The sequence below is a fragment of the Zonotrichia leucophrys genome, chromosome 1 (assembly GCF_028769735.1).
Source record: "Zonotrichia leucophrys gambelii isolate GWCS_2022_RI chromosome 1, RI_Zleu_2.0, whole genome shotgun sequence".
NCBI lineage: Eukaryota > Metazoa > Chordata > Aves > Passeriformes > Passerellidae > Zonotrichia > Zonotrichia leucophrys.
The window spans coordinates 27,290,395-27,310,582 of NC_088169.1; the positions used below are offsets into that span (position 1 = coordinate 27,290,395).

At 39.6% G+C, this 20,188-nt stretch overlaps 1 protein-coding gene across 1 annotated transcript in view; it reads right to left on the reverse strand.

The window, feature by feature from the left end:
* Nucleotides 1-20,188, reverse strand: part of RASA3 (RAS p21 protein activator 3) — a 129,445-nt gene that overhangs the window by 79,282 nt on the left and 29,975 nt on the right. The window contains exons 2-3 of the mRNA XM_064709770.1: nucleotides 11,620-11,737; nucleotides 287-390 (exon numbers count right to left, since the gene is read on the reverse strand). Of these exons, the coding sequence (XP_064565840.1) occupies nucleotides 287-390; nucleotides 11,620-11,737 (222 nt within the window). The remainder of the gene's footprint in view (nucleotides 1-286; nucleotides 391-11,619; nucleotides 11,738-20,188) is intronic.

Below are 20,188 nucleotides of genomic sequence, written 5' to 3' on the forward strand. Positions count from 1 at the left end.
TCCACCCTTCACCCCGGTGAGGCCCTGTGAAGCCCTCATCCTTGTCGTCTCCTGTGTAGGGTTAAAGTCCAGCTACCAGACACTTCTGGCAACATTCCAGGACTCCCGAGACCCCAAGCTGGTCTCGGAGGCTCAGCATCTCAGGGCTGAGATTTTGAGATCCGACAACTTACCACTATCATCATCAGTCCTATCAAGACCCCAACTCCTAAGACTGCAAATGATGTAAAAGTTAAAATCCAAGAGAAATAAGATGTAAGGAAAGTAGTAATTTTTGAACACATACCTATGATGGAATCCCTTCGAAAAACATCTCTGTCAAAAATATAAAATGACAGATGGCGAAAGGTCCGAGGAATTTCACAGTAAAAGTCTTCTCCATAGAAGGGGCTGAGTGAACAAAAAAAAACCAACATACACAAACACATACACACACACAAAAAAAAAGGAAAATAGATTAGTGTTGGTATCCTGGACAAGCTGGTGCATTTATATTTCACACCCAGAACATCACTCAGGACTGTGATGGCCTTTCCCACCACTGAACGCTCCCTTTTAAGCACAGTTCCATTTTGACTCTTCCTAAATATCTTAAACGCTCACAGAACAAGATTTTTTAATGAGCAAAAGAGAACAAATACTTCTTTCTATCTGGAAAACAAGTATCCCTTTACAAAGGGGGCAGAGACCACATTATTTGTTAACATACCGTGCTTGAAGGGCAGGGAGAGGCCCCTGCTGCCAACGAATGCTTACAGTAGACCATTAGGATAGAGATCACAAAAGCATACCGAACAGGATGAGAAAAATACAGTATGGTTCATGGCTTTTTTTTTTAAAAGCACTTAGTATACTTAAGATAAAATGCCTACAGCCATTGCATCTTTTCTCATCCCCGGCAAAGTTTTTTATTTAAAGTCAGACCCAGCCAACTGAGGTAACTACGCCTTGGAGCTGGCAGCTTGTTACGTCAGAGCACTGAGTATTTTTGCATAGTGGAATTGTATAGTTTTGGTGTGGGTTTTTTTGTTTTGTTTTTCTTTTTACAATAAGACCTTTTTTTTTAAAGACATTTAAAAAAAATAAGAAAGTACTATCTCAGCATGAAAAGCTCCTTATGGACCTAAGGGGCTTTCTTTGGATCCTACCAATTTAAATGGGAAAAAAAATTCTCAGACACCTGACAGCAATGCTTTCAGTTTCCTTCTATCAAATTACATGGTTAAGGATTTACTCCTAGGAACTATAAGCATATATAAACATTATTTATTCATTGACAGGTCTACCATTTTACACAGACCTTTCATTCCAAGTCACTCACGCTTCAGTAGATCTAAATGAGTGGATGCAATTCAAGTCACATGGACAAATACAGCAAGCACTGCAGATGTAGATTTAAAAATATATCTAATTCCAACAGGCCAAAAGCCAGCAAGTTTTTTCTTCCCCTCTTATTGCCTTGGCTGAGCTCAAAAATGAGACACGATTGCGCTGCAGTTTTAATCACTATTAAAATTTTTATGTTAGAAAATCAGATATGCAAAAGTTATTAACAACTCCTTGAATAAACTTTCAAAATTTTCAGAATTTTTTCAGGAAAGGTCATTTCCCTGGCTTCTTTCAGGGATGTTTTACACCACCATATGTTTTTGCTTGTATTTCTGCCTATGGGAAAATACACTCCCTCAGAATCACCACGTTCCCTCAAAAGCTAGCTGACAAGTCTCCCTTAAAACACAAAGGCACTGCAAATTAGCTCATCAGTCTGTGTTTGAAGGGAAAATGACACCATAATTTCATGAAATCCAGAGACATCACTCTGGATTCACCAAGAACATTATTTAAGTCACTACTCCACTAGCCACACAAAGAACACATGTTGGATGAACAACAAAGCCCAAGGCACACCCACAGGTTAAACTTCCACCACTGAAATGGTTTCCCATTCCTTGAAAAAAATGCATCCAAGTTACAAGAACCAATGTGAGGCCCACTCAGCCATGCCTACTGTGAAGGCAGGAAAGGAAAACCTGACAGCTGGAAATGGCAGCTGGTTTGACTCCTTGTCCCAACTGCCCCTTCCAATTCATCACTCCTTGTTACATCCTCTCTACCCATTCTGCTCTGATAAGTTTCATTTGGAAGCAAGAATTTCACAGCCACCACTTCAGGCTCAAAACACCTTAATTCTTTGTTAAAAGCAGCTTCTACCAAAGTGGGAGCTGCAGGACTGTCCCAGCAGCCATGCTTGTGCTGGCAGCCCCGAGGGCCTCGCTCTGTGCACATCACTTGGTGCACGTTTTCACACACAGGCTTAACCCTAGGGGGCCAAACAAATGCATTAATATTGCCCAAATACCTAGTGCATTATACATGCAAAACACTTCCATCATTCTGAGCTTTAATACTCTATTCAGCCATAAAATTGTCCTTTCTGCTGGAAGAGCATGACAGATGAATTTATTTCACTCATGACCTTAGAATGAAACGATACTTAATGAACTGCGGATTATATATCCAATCCTCTATCAACAATATAAGGGAAGCTTCAGTGTGCTGCAAATTTAAATGCAATATAAATACAAGTGACTTATACTGAGCATAATTTAATGATTCTGGGGGGAAGAGACATCAACTGGAACTTTTGGCAAGTCCCTCCCATTAATGTTTGCCATGGGTGTTGAACAGAGGCAGAAGTCAACTAAGATCAATCCACAGCAAAACAAAGAAGAGCCAGAAAAGCAGTGTGGACAACAGGAGGTACCTAGCTCAATGCACAGAATCAGAAAGAGACTAATTAACAGAAGAAATGCTGTGAAGGCTGACTTAGCCATGCAGGGACTGTATCAGGTCACTACTGCTGTCACCAGGTTCATTAGTCTGAGCAGTGCAGTGTGAGCCACCATCAATAGAAGAGATGCTTTGTTCTGCTCTTGGCTTCTCCCCTCTGAGATCTTGAGCCCCTTGCAGATTCACAACTTCTCATCACTCAGGTAACACCCCTGAGGTGCACTGGTTCTTAATTAATTTAAGCAAGCAGATTTCCAACACAAGCATACTGTCTCTGCACTGGGTAATTAGCCAGAAAAGTTTTAATTGTAACAACACACATCAAGAAAAATCCAGGATGTTCCCAACCCAATCTTGCACAGCTCTGCAGAAACAGTAACTTCTTTCTGAAGGAATCAAATGCAACCACACAAATACTTCCAGCTTCCACTGAAATGTGTGCTTTTTCTCCATGTATCTCCTCAGAACAGTACTTGCTTTGTCTCCCACCAAGACCTGAAGAGCAAGAGGTCACAGCAGTCAAATCCCATCATTTATTTCCCAAGCTAACTTATCTCGAGCGAGAACCCCAGGGCTCCAGAACAGTTTTTCCAAAAGAACAGCTAAATCCTTCCCCCAGTGTCTCCTCTCTCGGAAAAGCCAGAATTTGTCGGATGGGGATTCAGTACTTTTATTTTGACAGAGCAATTAATAAAAAGCAGCAACATCTGCCTACCCAGCCCTCAGCAGTCTGACAACATCCTCCAAAACAAATACTGGAACTAGCCCGGCCAAAAACTCAGAAATCTTTCAAGAACCAAGTGAGTTCAGATTCAACTTACAGGTTTTGAGTTGAACTTTCCTTGTAGATGAATCAGCCCTACACTCAAGAGATATTTTAATCATTCAAAGTGGAGGAGTGACAGTGAGGGCCTCCTCCCCAACCCTGGCAGCACAGACTGCACATGAGTATGATCACAGGGGAAGGGCATGGCCAGCACCAGTGCTGTCATTATTTCAGTTTCTTCTGCACTTCAAACAAGTGGTGGGATGTTACTGCTGAGAGCAGGAACTTGCAAGGCCAGAAACAGTGGATTTCCCCTGACAATGCAATTAATCTTCTTCCAAGCTGAACATAACTGCATTTTCAAACCCAGCTTCTTCAGTAAGGACTACTAAGTTCAGAACAGCTCTGCTAATTTTTAGTTTTGCCATCAAAGTAACAAGAAGAGTATCACTGCAGGTATCAGCTAGTCTTTAGTTATGAAACAGAGCTTGTTATTAAATCACTGTCTCTTGTTTTCCTGATGGGGTTAGAAATGGAAAAAGATCTGTACCAATTTTTAAATCCTTGCTCCAAGCTTTCAGGCACACAAGGGCCTGATTAGCCTTCAATTCCACACACTCTCCTTCACATCTCTTTCTCATTTCTCTTTCAGTACATGCACATATCTTAATATGTCCTGAGCTCAGGGAAGCCTGAGCTCAGCAGTCCTTGTTCCTTAGGAAGCACAGGGCTCTCTTACTGCACAGCTTTTGTACAGCCTCTATCACCAACACACACACTGAACAATCTCTCCTCAGGACACTTCCACAGCTCTCCCCACAGAAGAGACACACACAAAAAAATGAAGTCAGACAGATGCATAAACAGTGCAACCTATCTGAACCTTCAGGCATACTCACTCTCCCCTCACCAAAAACTTGCTTGTTATGAATGCTCATGGCATGGGAGCAAGGTATATTTTCTTGGAATACCAAGAAAACAAAACTAAAAAAGATGCCTCTAGGTATTGTTTCACTCACTTAACAGCTTTCCAGCCCTCCCCATTTCAAGGTATCTATTTTTGAATGTCTTCTAAGCATGTTATGGCAGTGAATATTTTCAGGAGGAGACTGGGAAGGAGAAGAGAAACAAAAATTACTGCGCAGATCAAGTGGAATGAAAGCAAATAATGAAGAGAATCCTTACTTCAAACACAATAAACCCTCTAAAAAGGGTTCAAGAATTGTTCACATTTACATATTATACTAAATTCCAGAAGTATACTTGCAAGTTTATTTCATAGCTTCATATATCTACTGGGATCATCACAATATTAACGGAGAGGAAGAGATTTCATAAAACAAATGTTAGTGTAAAAACATTTCTTTAGTTTCAGGTTGTGTTACAAAACCTCATGCTTGTTTTTCAATACTTAGGATTCGCTAAAGCAGTTTTGTTTCTGTGCTGGCACCAGTACTTCAGTGGATGAAGTGAAAGAGTTGCATGATGAATAATAATGAAACCCCTCAAGCCAGAATTCTTTGTGTATGGATTTTTTTTAAACTGCTTTTGTGATTAAAAGTAAGGACTATTAACATGCCACAGACAACTCCACATCCTCTGACTATTTTAAAAGGTTTAGAAATACTGAATTCATCCTGCTACATGAACTGAACACCAGAGTTCACATCACCATGTGAGCAGGAAGCAGAATCAGTCTGTACAAAGGAGCACACTTGTTTGTTTCTACTGCTAAGCTTTTTCTACTACTTGGCTAATACTTTTTATGCTATGCTTTGCAGCATATGTAAGGGAGTGGGGTAGAAGAGAGGACATTTATTCAAAGCAGATACAGCAAGCCAAATAAAATCTGAATGCACTTCAGTCTCCTACTAGACACAAAACTAGGAGACAACAGGCAAGTAAGACAGGCTCTGTAAATGCCAAAGTTGGTAGATGCCACAGTAGCTTTCTGACACACTTTATTAAAAATTACTAATATTATATTTGAAGCACAGATTTGGCAGAGGACATGCAGCAGGCAGTATATGGCACAGGAGGCAACCTCTAAATCCAAACATATCACTTCTGCCCACTGTTGAGAGTGCTGGCTGCAGTCTACCAGACACCCACTGAGCCTAAATGAATTTTTTCTGATGTCACTGTGCAGAGACACTGAGATGAACAGTACTTTGTTACACCCATAACCAGCCCTACTACACAGAGGAAAAAATAAAGCAGTGTGCATTTTCTCAATCCTGTGCTCAGAAGAGACAGACAGACACATGAGCTATAGTTATCAACCTCACTTGACAGTTGCTGGTTTGGCTCAATGAGGCTTACAAGGATTATGATAAACTGAAGCAGCAGCCATTTGGCCCCTGGTCACCTCCCAAAATATTCTGTAAGATGACACACACAAACAGCAGAAGTCACATTATAGCTGCATTTACTTTTTTTTTAATCACTCAAAGCAGCCTACAACACCAGCAATTGTTACTCACATGGGTGGCTTTTCATATAGATAAACACTCTCATTCATAAACCCTGCCTTGGGTCTCAAGGTTCACTTCATTCTCCTTCTTCCATTAAATCTTGCTTCCCTTACTGGCACTCTTCCCAGCTATATTACTTCCCTGCACAGCCATGCAGTGCTTGGCTTCACTAATACTCCTGACCAGGCTGAAGCTGTACCCCTACCAATCTCAACCCTTTCCCTTAGAGCCTCAGGGTGTTCCAGAACTGAAGTTTATTGTCACCATGAACTCAAGCCACTGTTAGGTGCTGTCACAAGCAGACCTCAGGAATCTGCAGGAGTGAGGCTGCAGAACACACTACCACATCCACCTCAGGGCCTCTGCTTAAGGCATCTGGGCTGGGGAAAGCTGTTATTTCAAGGAGGTGAGCTGGCAATGTAAGAATGTAGAAACAGCTAATGGAGCTAGCTTAGATACAACAGTTAATTTTGGCAACATTCCAACTAAGGGAAACAACTTTGTGTTTAAAATTTGAGAAGTGGCCTGCATCCAAGATGTTATCAGAACATGAGAAGTTTAGCTACACAGCCATGAACTCCAAACACACTGGGAAAGAGGATTTAAGCAAACCTAGAATTAGAAAATAGCATTAAATATGGCAATAAAATAACTTAATGAAAATTTTGAGAGCTATTGGCTGAATTTGTTACCTGATCTAATTCTGAAACAAACACAGAATAACCACCTATGAAAGAGAACACAGCCTTAGCTATGAATTTACAGCACATTTCAATATACAGTCACAAGCACACTGCAGACTTGTAGTTCTCATTGTTATGTTCACCAGAGACTAGCAAAAAAAAAAAAAAGATCAGGGGTGTGAAAGTGGGGAAAGTGCCTATGGCTTCATTTGCTGTTTCATTCAGGCTTTGATCACTATGTTTAGCATGTGAAAAATTCCTCAGTGAAATAGTGGTGAACTAAATAATCACAGACTCAACATGCTTGGCTCACCTCTCTAAAGCACACACTGTCAGACATTTGATTCTTAGCATACGACAGATTTTGCCTTTATTCATATCCTTGAAACAAATTTAGAGATGTCACATTCCTTCCATTCTTCACCTATGATTTGAGAAGCTGCCTTGATTTCCTGTTGCAGCTGACACTGCCCTTTAAGTGAATGGGCACATTTGATGCAAACTGCAAAGGCAAAGTCAGTCTTAACACCAACAATCCAAGAAAATTCATCCTCAGGAAATATCTGTAGCTAGGAAACACTCCTGGATGGTGGAGCCTGAAGTAGGGAAAGCTACTAATGGGGGAGGATAAGTGGTTTATTGAGCAAAGGGAATTAATAGGCAAAATTCTTGTCAGGCTGTTTACTTGAAGCTCAGAACTAAAGAAAATTTGTAGAGCTCTGCATTTTAAAAACCACAGTCATTCTAACATGCTCCTTAGGACATAAAATACACGAGTCCCTCCACGTACATCTTTGCTAGGTTATATGGAATGGATCCAAATCTGCTCAGTGTCTTTGTAGATGACGGTAATATAAATATTGAATGACAAATACAAAACAGAGAAGCATATTAAATCCTGGCTCTAACTGACCTCTCCCTCATATCTTATGACTTGCATGTGACCTTCTTAGAATTTAGCAAAAGCTTGTGCCAAGTTTACAAAAACAGTGCTGCTTGAAGAGTTCAAGATTCTCTCCCTGAGAACCTGGATTTCCTGGTCTGACCAACTCACATATTCACTATTCTTGCCCAAAGACCCCCAGAGCAGTGGGATGATTCTGAACTACCCATATAAACAGCACTTTCATGTTGCTCTGTGGTTTTATAGGAAGGCCTGCCCCAGTGGTAACCAACCCTTGACTTGTTTCAGTTAGACACTAAGTTTATTGCAGCAGCCCTCAAAATCTTCCAGCACAAAGCAGCAGTGCCCACCACCCAGTTTAACAGCAGCCAAGAGGCTGGATGGCAGGAATGATTTAAGTTCTATGTTGCAATTTATGAGCCCCACCTGACTGCTGAACAGAGGAGGTAAGATTCACCATGCTGGCTCCTCTCAGTTTTTGAGACACACATTCAGAAAAAGGGCATCAAGCTCATAGATATTCTGTTCAGAGCACTGGTAAGGGCACTTGACTGGACAACAGGATGTGCTGGTTCAATTCTTTTGAGTTCTGAATGATTCATGCATTGTTGATTTAAAAGGTTACTGCTCTCAGCTGTCTTCTCATGCCTCTGCCACAGACTAATAAAAAAAGAAAATACGCTGCAGAAGATTAGGACAAAGCTCAGGGAGGCAACTTCTTACACTGTCCCAGCATAAAACAGGAGAGGATGAGTCAGAGCCTGAAGGTTCTATAACAGATATTCCAAGCAAGCCAGAATTGGACATTCATCCAAGTCCCTCTGGGAAGGAGAGATAACTGCTTCCTTTTTTCCATCTGCCAGTTCTATTTAAGCTTTACACCAGGAGCAGGCCTGCATTGAAAAATATAGATTCTTGCAATGCCTAGTAGAAGCCTAAAGAAGCTCAACTGAGAAAAAAGTGTGTGTGTGAGAAAAACAGTAATTCTCAACTACATTGTCTCACTTTCAAGCCTTTTCATGCAGGTGAAGGAAAAAACCATTCAGAAATGCTGCAAAAGATGGGCTTCTCCAGGATAAATCTGAACAAGACAACATCATTCCAGAAACAGTAGCACTAGGGCTGCATATGAAAGACCTCCTAATTCAGATTTTCACACAAAGTATCTTGTTTTCTATAAACCACATAAAAGTAATTTTTTGAGCTTATTGGAAGATGAGGGAGTTATAAGCTTTAGTAAAAATACAAGAAATACTTAAAACTATAGCAAGCCAGTCCTGTGCCAGACATGAAGTGACAGGAAATAGAAACCAGGTATGAACAACAGACATAGGGATCTTCCCTTCAAACCGTAGAGGAGAACTGTGTCAAGTTGTGTCACCCAGCCATGCAGTGTTTCAGGGAGGACACAATTAATTTAGCCAAGCATTGGCCCAGCTTCACATCCCTGTTCCCAACCACTGTGTATCACTGCAATACCTCAGAGAAACAGACCAACACAATCCATGATTAAGCTGGCAAGGGCCTGCCAAAGGAGCACCAGGCATGAGAGCAGGAATTTCTCTGCTGCACAGAAATTCCATGACCCATAGGGCACATTGAGCCCCACCTGCCCAATAACTCACTCAATGGGTTAAATCCATCTGCAAACAAGCACTAAAGAATGGAACAGCATGACTGGCTCCTCATCCCAGAATGCTACAAAAAACAATGGGCAGCTGCAGTAGGGTCTGGTATCAGCTGAAAAACATCTTCTGGAAGACTATGTATGCATTTGTTTTAAAAAATGTAAACACAGTCATGAAAGATAGAGTAGCTGTTTGAGTGTGCCTCATGGAGTAAGAGCAATTCCTACCCACAGATTGGGAAGACATCCCAGGATTACCACTCATGTAGTTGGGATTTTTGTCTGCTTTTCTTTTATGGCCCAGAAAAACAAAGACAGGAAAACAATTATAGGACTAAATGCAAAACTGAGTTGATATGAATGTTTATAAGTGGAAATTCAGAGACTGTAAAAGCAGCAAGGTTTTCAAAAACAGTATTTGAGAACAGAAGCTCACACAGGGAGAAGGCAGGCTCCCACTGACTAGGAGAAGAAAGAATGATGAAGGAGATCATTTTAGTCAAGCCTTACATCAAAGAAAATAGGTCCATAATGGGATTTTGAGAGGTCATCTGGTCCCACCATTGTTTCAAAGCTGGAATATCACTATTATTTAGTTCAGACAGATCATATAGAACTTATTAAAAGCCATCAGCAATAAACATGAAAACAAACAAAATCTACTCCAGTGCTTCAGAACCTTTAGCAGAGATTTTTCTTCACAGTTAACCTTAACCTCAACTTCCTTCCCCACTGCAACTTGAGTTCACTATTACTTGCAATATCCATACTGGACAGAGAGGCCAGTTCCCCCCCTCTCAAATTTTGGTTTTGGTGGGGGGGTTGTTAGGGGTTTGTCTCAGTTTTATATTTTTTTATCTAAATATTTATGTCTACTCTCATCCTCTTCTCTAAGCTAAACAATTCTAATATTTCAATCTTTCCTCACTGGTTATCTTCTCCAGACCTCTGATCATTGCTCAGTTCTCCCCTGAATTTGCCTCAATTAACCAAATGAACTTAGTCCTGTCAGGAAACCAGAAACCTTCCAATTTTGCACAGCCTCATGTACCGCTCCATCTTTATTAGACAATCTAAAAACAGATGCAGCTTTTCCCATTGAAGGAATTATACTTGTTGCTTATTTTTATTACCAAGAGTTTATTTTTTCAATGGAAAAATGCTTGGATTAATTCAAGGAAATGACATCAGCTATTCTCACACATCCTCACTTCCTATCTTCCATTTCCCTGTGAAGCACTAATGATCATCCAGGAAAAAAAAAAAAAAAAACCTGAAAAAAACCCCCCAAAACAACAACAACAAAATGCATATGATTCACCCAATCAGTTTTAAAAAAATAATTGGTTCAGGGATATTTGATTTAGGGATACTACATGTCAGCTATAGGGGTGAGGAAGAAAGCATACAGAGCAATTTTTGCTTTTAGTTTGTATACTACAAATTAAAGAGCATTAGCACCATCATTCAAAAACACCAAGGCTTAAAGATGACAAAAATTTGTGTGAAAGAACAATTAAAGAGACTTACAGGAATAAATCCCACTCACATTCCTGAATGGGTCAGGTACTTCTGAGTAGCTGGGAGTGAGGTCTAGAGATACTTCCTGAAGTACATTATTTGCAATAACAAGACAAACAGCAAATTCCTAACTTATTACTCAAATTGGGAAAAGGGTGAGAGTTATCTCTTAAGATAGAAGTTATGAACTTGATTGTTCCTTGTTGCTTCTTTCCTCTCCACTCAAAAAAAAATGCCTGGCTTACCAGAATATACATATATACCCAGCCTAGTTCCCTTTATTTTTATTTTTTTTATGTCTAAGGATTTCCGGAAGAAAGCATTTTAATTTTTACTACATGCTTCTCATTCTGTTTCATTCTACATTTGACCTCTGCAATCTCATAGGAAGTGTCCAAGATAATCAGACAAGCATCTTATATTCAAACCTCTCCTTTCAGTTACAGCCTCGTGACAGGAAAAAAAAATAAAATTCTTAACTCCCTAGGGCAGCCAGACCAATGCAAAATTCTAAGTCTAGAAAGATGCAAAATGGAGTTTAGTGAACCTTTTCTAAACTGAGATTTTAAAAGCTCAGGAAGTACAAAACAAGTACTGTAGAAAGAAAGAAGCACTGGTGATACATTGTTAGGGAAAAAATTAATATGGATTGCCTTGGTGAAGGCATTTTTTCCCCTTAAATACAGGTCAGTATCATGACATTACTCTTTTTACCACTAGTGTTTTTTAAACTGGAAGAAGAATCCTATTCATTCTCTCTTCGCCTCTCAAGAAAGTATCTTTGGAATATTAAACAAACCTAGTTAGCAGACAATGAGAAGAGTCAACAGAACTTTTATATATGTATGTGTTACCATAATGACTTCTCCACTATTTTGGTCCTGAAAACCTCCTCCTGGTCCAGGTTTACAGTACAGTAGCAATCCCTCATCTTGTTTGGCCCCGGATATGTAGGAAGATTTTTGGCTTCACCTAAAGACAAGAAAGAAAAAAACCAGAAAGGTTACATATTAAAATGTTATCCATAAATTAATAATCTGTCAACTACTGCAGCGTCAGCAACATGGCTAAAGGAAAGTATTATATTTTCCTTCTCAAATGTGAAGTCTCCATCAAACTTTGCAGCAGTCTCCTGTTTTCAATGCAGCAGGTCCTAATCAGGTTTAGAGCTCAGCTAAGAACTAAGAAAAGTCCATTGCATGCAATTTATTCACATGTATTTGGATGCAGACTATCTCCTTCCATACAAAGTTTAGGTTTTGATTAATGCTCCCCTAAGATACCAAGAACACAACACAACATAGCAACCAAGCTTTTCCACACAGCCCGGTGATTTTATCCTGAAGTCATTACCAGACCACAGCAAATGAGCTGTGCAGATCACAGCTCCACCACTCACCACGGATGTGGAGATGGAAAACAGTCACTTTAGTTACAGCCAACAGCCTTAGATCACAAGCTGGACTTCAAAGCACTCTGATGGGATAATTAGCACTTGTGAAGCTGCCTAAGGCCCTTGCACAAAAGTACCATGCAAGTCATGAATATTCTTCACAATAAACATTTGTTTCAAAACTACAGCAAGAAGTTAGTACTATAATTAACAACAACAAAAAGGACAGGACCTGAGGAACTCAGGCTAACCAAGAGACTACCAAACCCAAGTGTATGAAACAAGAACAAAAACCACAGTTTTCCCCTTTATATATTCATTAACAACCAAAGTCAAGCACTAAACTTCCTTGGCTGACTGATAAAAATCAAAACTCTCCATCAGGAAACTGGACAAAGCCCCTCATCATTTTGCTGAAGTGTGTATCACTATGTGGAGGAGTGATTTAATTCTAAAGACAAAACTCAGACTAAGTGTAAGTCTGCAGTGCACATGGTCTTATTTACTGCCACTCTTCCAGTAGCTGGAGATTATTAGCACATAGCATGGGTACTAGGTCATTCTGTCCTGGTAAAAATATAAGGAGTAAGACCAAAACTGCACAGAGCAAGGGAACACAGGCTTGTTTGCCAGTACAGAAGGAAGCTCTAAATGATGGTAACAAATATAACTTTTTATCCAACCCCTGCAGCTCAGCTTAAGTGCACTTTCCTAGACACAGTTCCCCAGTCTCTGGCTCCCAAATAGCTTCATACTAATAACAGAATCACCTTGTTTTTTTCAACTCTGTCTTCAGTACAGACATACTTGTTCCTTCTGGAAGATCTGTCCCACAGCAATCTGATGCATGTGCCTGTAAACACTGAAGACACTCAGCAAGGAAATGCTGAGCCAACCTGCCCCCTCAGCTATTAAGGAAAGACATCAAATGACACAGGACTCCACATCTTCCTATCATCTCCTTCTGGCACACTGTTCACACACTTTTGCTAACTGACCCATGGCATGCCCTTGGAAACATCACACAACCACATTTCTCAAAAATGGCTTGGCCATGTGTGACTGTATGTGCATGTAGTGCATACATATGCTCCATGGTTAGCTTTTTTCTAAAGATATAGAGGCACTAAAAAGGGACTAGAAACTGTTGCTTCAGACATTAATGCCTTGCTTCAGAGTTCTTCTAAATAAGTTTGTTCGCTCAGCTCAGTTGGTACAACTTGATAGCATTCTTCCCACTTCCTTCGGAGCTGTGAGACACTGGATTAAAAAAAGCTGTCTCCACTGTAATTTGAAGGTGTGACTGGAACATCTGCTGGCATGCTCAATGTGGTGTTAAACTAAACTGAAGTGTTAGCAATAGTTCAACTGCAGCAGTTCTAGACAAAAATATACTGAGGATTATTGATGGCTTGCTCAGTCTGCACTGAAGTCTGTCCTGCCACACTAAACCTCCAAGTTTTACTCTTGTTAGTCTGAGTTCAAGCAAGTTACAAATCAAATGCCCTACTCTCACACAGACTGAGGCCTCCAAGCCTGTCTTCTCTGCCCAAGCAAGCAAATTCCTGTTAATTTTTCTCCATTAAAGTCACATGAGAGCAGCCTCTTTCCTGGATAACAGGGTACAGTTCCCCAAAGAGACAGTGTCAACAGGAAGTGTTTCAATAGCAGACTGATAAGGAACTCTTCCTCCAGGGCTGGCACACTGTTCTCACGCTTCTTCCAAGAGAAAGACACAACATTTTCAAGCTCAAAATCAAACCAAAACAGTAACACAGCTTCCCTTTTTCTTCACTCTTCCACTTTCTGCTTCAAGATTAATGCATCACATGAAACCAAATCTCTGTTTTTCATCTTCATTTCCATTTTTTTTTCATGTGCATAATATTCACTTAAGCACTTAAAGGTAATAGTTATTTCAAGTACTCTAAGAACAACATTTTGAGAACTCAGTTATTTCTTTCATAAAAGACTTACAACAGGAAAGCCCACAATATTAAAACCTAACTGCAGTGTAAAGGAAGACACCATTTAGCATCCCTGGAAAATGGCTGCCTGCATAGTCTGTACAGCAAATTAAAGGTCACCACCATCACAATGGTAGAAAGTGCACAGAGGGAAGATAGAGGGAGAAGACATTTTACAGTAATTTCTTTCTTCAAAATGAAAAAGACCCTGGAAAACCATGGAGACTAGAACAAGGGATTAATTGACCAACCCAATATATTAATCATGTTACTGACTTGAGTAGCTTACAAAAAAAAAATACTGTTTCTTCCCAACACCGGCAGCAGCCAATGGCTGTTTAGATTCCTCCAGCACTGAGCAGTCGAGAAAGAAAAATTTATCAAGCTTTCAAGCACAGCTAAAGACTCAGCTCTCTAGCCAGACATTTTAAGCCAACAAATGTGCTCTGTTAGATTCCTCCAAGACAAAAAAGTTCCCTCTGTGGCACTCTTTTGCCATCTACAATGAAGCTGAACAATCTGATCAGTATTTTTTTGGATCTGCTACCAGCAAACTGAAAATAAAAGAAAGTCCTTAATACATTATATAGTCATGCACCATTTCCATTTTCTCAAAAAACAGAGCTGATGAGATCATTTATTTTGGGCAAGAATTTAATCACTTAACCTATGTGTGCAGAAGAGACATCTTCATCAATTGCATTTTCAAAGGCCAACTCCCATGTTTTTTCCTCCCTTCTTCATGTGTGTGAAGAACCTGTACAGAGGAGAACTTGGAGAGGGTTTGCAGATGAAAGGTCAACACAGTCGCCTTTAAAACCTTCAGTTTTCCACTTCCACTAAGAAGAAATTGAATGTTTCTTAAGATGTCTAAGACCCTGACAATTCAGACTACACAAGCACTTTGTTTTGGAGCATAAGGCCTCCATTTGAAGCCACAGCAGCAGAACAATCTGTTCAAGTTTCCAATAGCTTTTCCACCTATCCCTGCACTTCCAATGTACATGGTCCTAATTTAACTGTGTGCCAAACTCAATTTAGCACTAAGTACTTAAACCTAGCAAAGCTGATTTCAGCTGTGGAAAAGTTAACATTGGTATTTTAGACAAGTCTTAAAAAAAGACTCTACAATTCTGAATATGTCACTGGCTTGCTATCTTCTCCCCATTCTCCTCATAGAATTACTACAAGGTTGCTCCAGTTCAAAAATAGACTAACACAGCAGATAGCTTAGCTTAAGCGAGGCACAGAGAAAGCAACAAGCTGGAAGAAGGTGAAGGAAGAACTCAAAACTGTATTTATCTTCCTTGTTCTTCCCAATGTTGCATATTCCTGCCCTGCTAAAACACCAGCAACCAAAGGAAAGCAAGTTTAAAGGGCTCCCCTACGCATATGGCAAGGAAGGGCACTGGGAGCATAACTGGTAAGAGCTAAAAAAACTTGGAAAATGCTTCCAGGAATAAATATATGCATACATTTCCTTAAGGTTTTCCCACTTGAATTTTTTGAAGCATCTAGTATTTTAAATTGAATTTAGATACTTACTATTGTGTCATCTTTGTTTCTGATATATATTTCCCCAGATGCAACTTTCTGAAAAGCAAAGACTACATGGCAGCCACATATTATATTTACCTTTTGCAACAAATTTCCTGCTCTTGTGCTGCCAAATATTGGGCCACCAGCACATATCTGCCAATCTGAATGCATTAAGGATGATTTTATAATGCATTAACAAATTTAGCTTGCTGTTTTCTAGCTGCAATATATTTGACCATGATGGCATGAGAGAGCCGTTTCTCAAACTGTTTCAGAAAACAAACAAGCAAACAGGAACCTACCTCCAAAACATAAATCCAATAAAAGCAGCTGAGCTTTCAGTACCAGAGCATTTGACTTCAGGGAGAATGCTGAAAGACTTAAGTACAGAAACAAAATACCTAAAATCTGAAAAGGGCATCGTATCCAAACCCACAGCAATCCACTTTGTTTCTACTATATTCAGGAAAACACCCTCCAAAGAAGCTCGCAGGGAAGCATTTCAAGAACAAAAGCAGAGCAGCAATGTATGTCAAGAATGAAAAGCTTCTCCTGTTCTCATTTAAGCTCTCTATCTCAACAGAGATGCTGGAAATCTTGAAAAATTATCTCAAGCATTCCTTTCAAGTTTTCTTTCTTCTGAAAAAGCATTATTGCTTGAACACTCACAGATCAAGCAAAAACAGAAAAAAGAAAATGTATGTACACCCAGACCTCTGATTACCATAATTTATGCTTAAAAATCTACTCATGCATAAAATTCAGCATATATGTAAAATATCAAGATGACAACAAGTTTATAATTAATACTTAATTTTACTTGAAACAGAAATATAATACCACTCAATGTTGATTAACACACACAGGAATAGCTAGAATTTAGTGTCTATGCATTAAATTTAAACTGAACAAAAACAGTTGCATTTATGTTGAATGCTGAGAAAGCAGTTAATTTTCTTGCACATAGAAGATCATCTTTTTTTACAGATGAGATGGTGACTAAGGGAGGGATATGACTACAATACCTCAGGAATTATATATTGAGAAAATAAACCCTTTTATTATTGAAATGGTCACAGTTGAAAAACTTTCATCCACATTAGAAACCAACTTTGTTACTGAACAGCTAATGTGATAATTATATGACATTAATGCAATGTTTGAAAGCAGAATAGATGGTTGCATTTGTATATAATTCCTGTATGTAGATATATTGTGGGTACCTCTCAGAAAAGAGAGTTTGAATTAATTTTTGTCAGTCCAAATAGAAAATAGCAATAAAATAAAATTTAAAAGTGAAGTTCCAAAAACCAGTGTACCCAGCATGCAACTATGGAGCTATGTAAGTAGCTTAGTGTTCCTTTGTACTTCTGCAGTAAAATCAAAACAACAAACACTTCCTAAGCAATACATGCCAAGTGTCAAAAATGTTCCTTTCTCACCACATCTGTGTATAATTCTCAAAGCCCAAAAATAAGCAAAACACAAAAATCATATATCTAAAAAGGAAATTAATATATTAATATAATTCTTTCTTTTAAAACAGATATGGCTTGTAATGCTACTTGTCCAACAATCTCTCTTTGCCTTGACCACTGGCATTTATGTGCACGCACACACACACACCACTTTCCTTTCATGGAGGGGACACATTGCATTAGATTTCTAAACCAGGCCAAAACCAGCCATCTGTGAAGAGATTTTGATGATCTGGAAAATGAGATTTTTAGATGACCTGTTCTTAATCTAAAAGCCCTTGCCTGCCAGCCTCTTTCCACGTGAAATGGTCATCACGTTATCAGGGATGGCATTTCCCCAACCAAACACCACTGCAGACCAGGCATTAGCAACAGCCCCTGAGCAGCTCCATACCATGGCTCCAAAACACAGCCTTGCTTCAGCAGGCAGCCATCAAGGAAAGCACACTACATTAACTAAATACTTTTTAGAGTAATTAAGAGTATCGTGTGGAAACCCTCCTGGCTTCAGGGAAAGAGCATCAACCCCAAACCTTCTGGCATGAAACTGAAGACCAGCACCAGCTGATACCTCTATTCACAGCCTAGTGACAGGAACATTGGCACCTGTTAAAATCCCACCTGCACAACCAACCTCACCAGTACACCCAGAGCCACAGTGCTGTACCACCTCCTTTCCCCCTCACATTAATAAACTTATATTAGTTAGGAACCTTCCTACAGATCCTTCCCTGCCCTGGAGCCTGCTCTGGCACAGCACACAGGCCTTTCTGACCACTGTAACAATTGCTAAGCCTCATCAGCCACAGCCTGCATGGTGAACAGACCCAGACCCATCACTCAGAATGGCAAGTAGCCAAATTCCCTTTTTCCTATACACATGGGATCAGACATTCCAGTTCTCCTTTTGCAGCCCTGAAAGTCCAAAAAACTGTCCACATATCTTGCTTTATTTTTCTGGGTGTAACAGAAGCAGCTGAGGATATTTTCACTGGAGAGCAATGAGAAGCTGCAGGCTGACAGTCTTACTTTTCTTGTAAGAAGAATGAACAGAGAGAAGGCTCAAAAGATCTTGTCATGATCTTAAGTGCTTAAGTGCTTACAGCACCAGGGCTGTTAATCAAATCCCAGGGCTGAGAGGAAAGATGCCTATAAAGCAAGTTTCATGAGAGCTGCCTGCAAAATTAAGATTTTAGTTTGTACAAGAGGAGAAGCATAATTCTCCTCAACTCTTTAATAACTGGTTGCACGCTACTTGCCAATATTGTGGTCAACAGCAGGCATCAGGTTTCTCTAAAGATCCCCTTAGAATAGTAACTTAATCCCACAAAATAAAAAATACACAGTCCAGCTGCTTTTTAACAAGACTGAAACTATTCTGTGTAAAAGGATACTTTGAAGGTATCCTACTATTTTAAAGTAGAATACTGCCAGGAAAAAGGTGTTCTCGAGGAGTTCACATTTAAATTCAGTTTTCCTGTGGCATTCTGGCGGAAGCATTAAGTGCTTTGATATGATTTTTTTGGTCATATTTCTGCAGAAAAAATTATGAATTAGCTAGACTCTCTGTGTTAGCACAAAGTTAGACTCAGTTCCACATTTATTATTTTTCAATCCCGCTTGTATTTTGAAGATGGTACTTTGCATCAGCACATCTCATGCAACTCCTAGCTGCATTTTATAGGGACTTGTGAGGTTTTTCCTACAGTTTCAGAACTGCAGGGACTGGCTACAGGCTGTTCTGTGGCCTTGGAATTGTGACCTTGGTTTAGATTGTGGCTTGTGCAGTCCTTGGTAGGTTTTCTGGTTTTGTTCCGAGGTGGGGCGTTTGGGAGGGGGAGTTGCTTGGTTTGGCGGTAGTTATTTTTTAAAAATGAAAATCAGCTTCCTAAAGTTATGAAAGACCTTCTCTCAGCAAAGTTTAAGTCACTGAACATCTGTTGTGGGAGGCCATGAGGGAGAAATTCAGGCTGCAGGAGGGGCAGAGTAGCTGAGAGGAAGTAACTTTAAACAGACTATTCCATCATGGAGTTGCACTGAGCACACAGCGAGCAATTTTCACTATTTTTAGAAAAACAGTACAACACAGGAAATACAAGCAAGTGATTTACAACATCAAACAAAGAAATCCAACAAGTGTTCCCTTCTGAGAGCCTCTGTACTTTAGCATACTTTAAGATTGTTGCTCTGTAGTAAGGAACCTAGTCATTGCTAAGGAACGAAAGTACTGTTCTCAAAAACATCAGCATAAGCAAAAAGAAATGTCTGTGGAAAAAAGTATTTTTATTTTCATTTATATTATTCACAGACAAAACTAAAAGTCATATCACCAATTTTTTTTTTTAAAAGGACAATTTTTATTGATGTACATCCCATCTTTTAAATTGTAGATCAAAAAGCAACAGCAACAGTGTGGAAAAAACCAACAAAACACAAGCAATGCAAAAGGAGTGATGCCGTCCCTCTTTCAGGACACTAATCACTTCTATCACAACAAGCAACACCAAAACTTTTTAGAGTAAAGTGACATGAAAAGTACAAATCCACCAAAGGCCGTGTTTTGCTTCCATTAAAAGCAAAAGGAATAATTGCTGAACAGCCAAAGGCTTTACTGGTCCTGTTAAGAAACTGTAACTGTTTCCTCCAATGATTCTGCTGTTCACAACAGCTCTTGCTTTAGAATTACAAATTTCGAAACATCTTCACCAAGCAGAGTCTCAGGGAATCAAGTTTAGATCAGGATCAGTTTGGTCCTCTGGCTCCACAGTGTTCAAACCAAAACAAAACCTGGCTATTGAGAAACTGGGGGATTTTGAGCACAGAAGTTCAAGGCAATCTTGAAAACTACCTAAGATTTAGGAATTAATTGAGAAAAGAGTGTCTTCTTCCACATTCAAAATACTCCTCCTATTACAAAATTAATCTTCATAAGGGGAGAACAAGGAATTAATATCTCCTCAACTTGCTTTACTTGAGTCTTTTCTCAAGAACAGTAAAAATAGGTACTTTCCTACAACAAGATCAAATTCTTTTTTCCCATTTAAGT